General features: G+C 43.7%; 2 protein-coding genes across 5 annotated transcripts in view; one reads left to right on the top strand and one right to left on the bottom strand.

The window, feature by feature from the left end:
* The window catches only part of MCPH1 (microcephalin 1), a 236,587-nt gene that overhangs the window by 110,329 nt on the left and 120,696 nt on the right, over positions 1–5,562 (bottom strand). The gene's annotated exons all lie outside the window — the stretch shown is intronic.
* The window catches only part of ANGPT2 (angiopoietin 2), a 55,196-nt gene that overhangs the window by 28,161 nt on the left and 21,473 nt on the right, over positions 1–5,562 (top strand). For all 3 annotated transcript variants that reach the window (XM_007114974.3, XM_007114973.2, XM_028481180.1), the window contains exons 2-3: positions 1,510–1,665; positions 5,164–5,285. In XM_007114974.3, coding sequence (XP_007115036.1) covers positions 1,510–1,665; positions 5,164–5,285 — 278 coding nt within the window. The remainder of the gene's footprint in view (positions 1–1,509; positions 1,666–5,163; positions 5,286–5,562) is intronic.

Raw genomic sequence — 5,562 nt, 5'->3', positions numbered from 1 at the left:
GCAACGGGAGAGGCCACAACAGTGAGAGGCCCGCGTACCGCAAAAAAAAAAAAAAAAAAAAAAAAAGGTTTCTGTCCTCATGACCTTATAGTTTAGACCAATGACTGGAATTGTGGCTCCCATGATTGGATCATTAAGAAAAACAAAGAAAAGAAATGAAATTTTAAGTACCTAGAGTTATACATGCACAATGCCTTTACAAGCAGAGCTTAATTAATCCTTAAAACACTCCTCTGACCAAACTGAAACCCTATTGTATATTCGAGGACACTGTGGCCCCCCCGCAAAGTTGAGCGACTTACCTAGAGTCCAAGGAAAATAAGGGAGCAGGTGTGCACAGCCTGAAGCCCACATGTTCCTTCCCATACACCTGGCTGGCCTGCATTTGTATTTTTTTTTAAATTAATTATTTTTGGCTGCATTGGGTCTTCATTGCAGCGTGTGGGCTTTCTCTAGTTGCGGCCAGTGGAGGGCTACTCTTTGTTGCGGTGCACGGGCTTCTCATTGCGGTGGTTTCTCTTGTTGCGGAGCACGGGCTCTAGGCGTGCGGGCTTCAGTAGTTGTGGCTTGCGGGCTCAATAGTTGTGGCGCACGGGCTTAGCTGCTCTGCGGCATGTGGGATCTTCCCGGACCAGGGATCGAACCCGTGTCCCCTGCATTGGCAGGTGGATTCTTAACCACTGCGCTACCAGGGAAGTGCCTGCATTTGCACTTAACTGTATATTTTTACTGCCAAAGACACAGGCACCTATACCCATGGCAGTGAATTAGCTTGCTGACGCTCTTGCATGTAAGCGAGTGTTAAAATGAGCAGGCATGCCCTTGGTCCATGGGAGAAGAACCAGTCCTGATGGTCATGTGAGATAATGAACAGACTAGACTAGGATTAAGTCTGCCTGATAGAGAAAATGACGAAACCGTGAAAAATGCACACGTTAGGAGAACTTAACAGGTCGAATGTGTGATGACCTCAGTAAGAGGGAAGGTAGGGGGTGGTCGCTGCAGAATGCGGCCCTGAGTTACCGGGAAAATCCAAAGGTGCATCCCTCCTCATACTCTATCTCAGAGAGTCTTCTGAAGCCCGTATTTTGAGAAACCGCAAGTCTAGAAAGTGGTAGAAATAGTGATGCTTCTTCGTACCAGATTTTCATTTCCTGCGTAACGTGGATGCAACACAGCGAAATCCTGGTGGCCCTTCCTGCCGCGTGGCACGGCCATCTGCCCACCTCTGAGCTGTGGTCTTACCACCTCCCTGGCCTGTGTGCACTTCTAGGGCTGTCTAAACCGCCTGTCCCCCACACATGCTGTTACTGGGCTGCCAGATTTTGAATTAACATAAAATCACACTGTCTTTTACTGCTAGTGATAAGAAAAACCCAGCAAGATTGCAAAGTCAGAGCAAGGCACAAGACTTCGAAGAGGTGCTTTAAAAGACAGGGAAACCAATTAGGAATAAGGTTTCTGATCATTCGACTCATGACCGTCTTCCTGACACTTGTTCTTTTCTAGCTTGAGAATTACATCCAGGACAACATGAAGAAAGAAATGGTGGAGATACAACAGAACGCAGTGCAGAACCAGACCGCCGTGATGATAGAAATAGGAACCAACCTGCTAAATCAAACCGCGGAGCAGACCCGGAAGTTAACTGATGTTGAAGCCCAAGTAAGTAGTGCAAGAGGAAACGCAGAGCGGCCCAGCCAGACAAGTACTGGCGCAAGATCGGTACCCAGTGAAACAAGGGAAAAGCGGAGAAACCGCGAGGAGAGCGGAAAACAGGATGAATTGATAAGAAATTAAGAATTTGTGTCTAGATAGAGATTTAAAATCAGGAAATATATTTTCATTTTTACTACTGAAGTTACATTACCTTTATTCTACTGAGGACATACAAACCATTTTCATGTTATTCACACTTGACTACAAGAGACATGTTCCTCTGCCTCACTGGTATTTCCTGGACTTGAGATAAACTTTCCACTTGTGAGCCCTTCACTTGTTTTGTGCATCTGAGACATGAAAAGCACTGAGGCAGAGTGCTAGAAGCTTTGTGCTTAACCCTAACTCTTGAGTTAAGATGAAAGCTAAGTCTCACAGAACTGCCAAAACAACTTGTGGTGTGTGTTTGTACAATTTGTGGTGTGAATTTATAGAGAGAGAAGCAAAGAGAAGAGCAGGAAGAAGTGGGTGAGGCACAGAGAGTGTCCAGCCATCAGCCCAGAGCCTTGAGTTCCATGATTAACCGGATGCACGAATCTCAACAAGGCACGAGCTTTCCCCGGCCTCCGAGGCTGTGACTATGAAATGGGGGGACTGGCCAGGTGACTGACTGCCAAGTTCCCTTTTAGCTTTAAGATTCCATGAGCTATCAATTAATAGTAGTAGGAAAGAAGAATATGAAATACGAAAATATTAGGAGAATAACAGCAAAACATTAAAACAAAATGCATCTGGAGCCATGCTGAGTGACAAACAATATGTGACCCAATAAGAAGAGTCCGGGTGGGGATAAAGTGCTGCTGGGGGGATTTACGGAGATACTTCAAGTTCAAGCCTTGTCATCGGTGAAATGGCTTTCTGGGTCCTAACCCTAGCTTCTTTATAGTCTTTTGAAGTTAGTATCTTCCTACCCTGAGTTATAAATAATGCTCAAAAAAAACAAAAACCCAAACAAACGTAGATTTAATTGTAAACGATTCCCATGACATATTATTCTTATGTGCTCCTCAAGCTAAAAGACCAAGAAATGCCAAACGTCAGTCTGGAGGGGATAAGAAATAAGGGAAACGATCAGCCTTCCAACTGTAATAAGCCCACGTGGAGAAGGGCACCAGCATTCTTTCATTGTCTCTCTGAGAACTACTGGATAAGGTAGAGAGAACAGCAGGGGGGTGGTAGGAGAATAACAGATTTTTATCTGAATATAGAATAAGAAGTTATTTGCTTACCACATCTTTCCATAACATCAGAGCAGTTTAGGACAAATATAAATATCTTACACAACAGGTCACAAGGTTCTGAAAATTGTAATCCTCAGAGGTAATAAAATCCAAAAAGGAGAAGACACAAAAATCTAAAAGTAAATGTATCAATATATCCATTGTCAATTATTAGAACAAATCAGTAATGTTTAGGTCACATCCCACCTTTGGGTAGTAAAACCGACGAGCAATTAAGCCCTTCAAAAAGCTGTCCCGGGGCTTCCCTGGCGGCGCAGTGGTTGGGAGTCCGCCTGCCGATGCGGGAGACACGGGTTTTCGTTTAGAAAATGAACAAGGCTTCCCTGGTGGTGCAGTGGTTGAGAATCCGCCTGCCGAGGCAGGGGACATGGGTTCGTGCTCCGGTCCAGGAAGATCCCACGTGCCGCGGAGCGGCTGGGCCCGTGAGCCGTGGCCGCTGCACCTGCGCGTCCGGAGCCTGTGCTCCGCAACGGGAGAGGCCACGACGGTGAGAGGCCCGCGTACCGCAAAAAAAAAAAAAAAAGCTGTCCTGGAAGTATAACATTGCCTATGGTTCAGATAAGAGAAATAAACAAGTATAAGATACAGAGCAATGATGTAAATCTTTGCCATCCTGTGTAAGTTAGGCTTACTAGCATTTAATGAGGTTTTGTTGGGTCACATGATATAAAAAAATCTATTGTGAAACTAGGTATCACCTGATCCAGGATGACAGGAAAATAGGAAGATGGCTGGAAAGAAAACAGCCTATAATGTCCAACTGAACACATTAAGACGGCGGAGCCCAAGCAAGGACATCAAGGGACCGAATTACGTACCAACTTACTTAAGGCATCTGCTGGGTAGTTACTGTGTGAAATGGGTTAAATCCAAACATGAAAACTTCCGATATGAAGATTCTTCCAGCCTGTCAGGGTGTCAGACCATTAAACCAGACTGTGAGGGGTGGTTGGAGGCCTGAGAACTCAGAGAGAACAGCCAACCATGTGACCTGGGTAACTTAGAGTCACCTGCAGCTGGAGGCCTTCGGAAAAGTGATGGAAAACATCGCAACTGGTCCTGGGTGGGTCAGGGCCCACACGCCATCCTCCCAACCCTCCCCCCACTGAGCTCATTTTATAGCTCTTAGGAGCTAAATAAAAGACCGTGTTTCCAGGTCCTTCTATCAATAACCAACACAGAATGCCTGGGCCCAAAGAAGATGTAGGCCAAATCTATATTCCGGGTGTTAATATTAAATCACACCCTGAGGTTGGCCAATGCCTTTATTCATGTGCAGAAGGGTTCATGGTATGAAGGCAGCCAGCTTTGACTAAGGACCAGACCGTCCCTAAACCTGCACGGTGGGGCTGGGCTGCCGCTTTCATGAATGACACAGACCCCGAGCAAACAATGCTTCTTTCAAGGACCCTCATTCTGGGCAACAATTCTGCCCGACACTTAACACATGATGTCACATCCTGAGTAACTATGACACAGAGGATGTGAGTCATGGACTCTTCCTGCTAAAACGCAGCCAAACGCGAAAGAATTCTTCTTTAAGTTGTTTGAACACAATGGGAACAGAGATACCGCACGTGGTCTATGTCAGAAAGGCCCACAAAGCAAAACTGAGCTCCTACTTCATATTGATGCTCTTGTTTCCTGATGGGTTTACATGATTTTTAAAATAGGAAAAAGAGCAGTGGAAAAGGGGGGGGCGGAAAAAGAAAGAAAGACTAAACAAGCGAATACAAACACGGAAATGCTGGGCTAAAAATGAGCTACGTTCTTATAGAATGAAGTATGTGACTTCTGAACACTTTGTCTACTGGCAGATGTGAGAACAGCATTTTGTCTTGAGCAGAGGAAAAGCTTCTTTTCATTTATCAACAACTTCTGATATATTAAATATGACCATTTTATACTCTCAATTATCTCACTGTGTGAAATGGTAAAACATGGCAGAACAAGAAAATGAACATTATTTGACACAAACACCATCGTTCAGAACTATTAAACCCTTTCCAAAATACATGATGAAAAAAATGTTTAACACACTCTGGTGTAATCCAGCACAACAAGCCTTTTCTGAAAATGAAAAATATGCCAAATTAAGATGCTTGGGTAAGTAAGTAACATTTTAGTTATGTTTCCTATAATTTAGATAACTTTATGTCTAATTAAAAAATAATACATAGGAACTTTATTTTGTTACATTTAGGTATTAAATCAGACAACAAGACTTGAACTTCAGCTTCTGGAACATTCCCTATCTACAAACAAATTGGAAAAACAGATTTTGGATCAGACCAGTGAAATAAACAAACTACAAGATAAGAACAGGTAATAAAAATACAAAGAAATGTATTATCCAGAACTGTACACTTTCTAGATATGAAAGCCTATTTCATATGACTATTAATTATAAGCGTGGCTTCCAAAATGCTGAATTTCTTAACGTATAGTACAAGGATCAGAAACCTTGTGAGGGGAAGGTAGGGAGAGGGTTTGGAGAAAAATACTGGAAGGGCATCACCTTCTAAAACAGTCCTCAACTTTGTTTTTTGTTTGTTTGTTTGTTTGTTTTGCGGTACGCGGGCCTCTCACTGTTGCGGCCTCT

This window comes from Physeter macrocephalus, chromosome 20, assembly GCF_002837175.3.
Source record: "Physeter macrocephalus isolate SW-GA chromosome 20, ASM283717v5, whole genome shotgun sequence".
Classification (NCBI taxonomy): domain Eukaryota; kingdom Metazoa; phylum Chordata; class Mammalia; order Artiodactyla; family Physeteridae; genus Physeter; species Physeter macrocephalus.
Note: the sequence above shows the minus strand (reverse complement) of the source record. Positions and strands in the feature narration are given on the sequence as shown.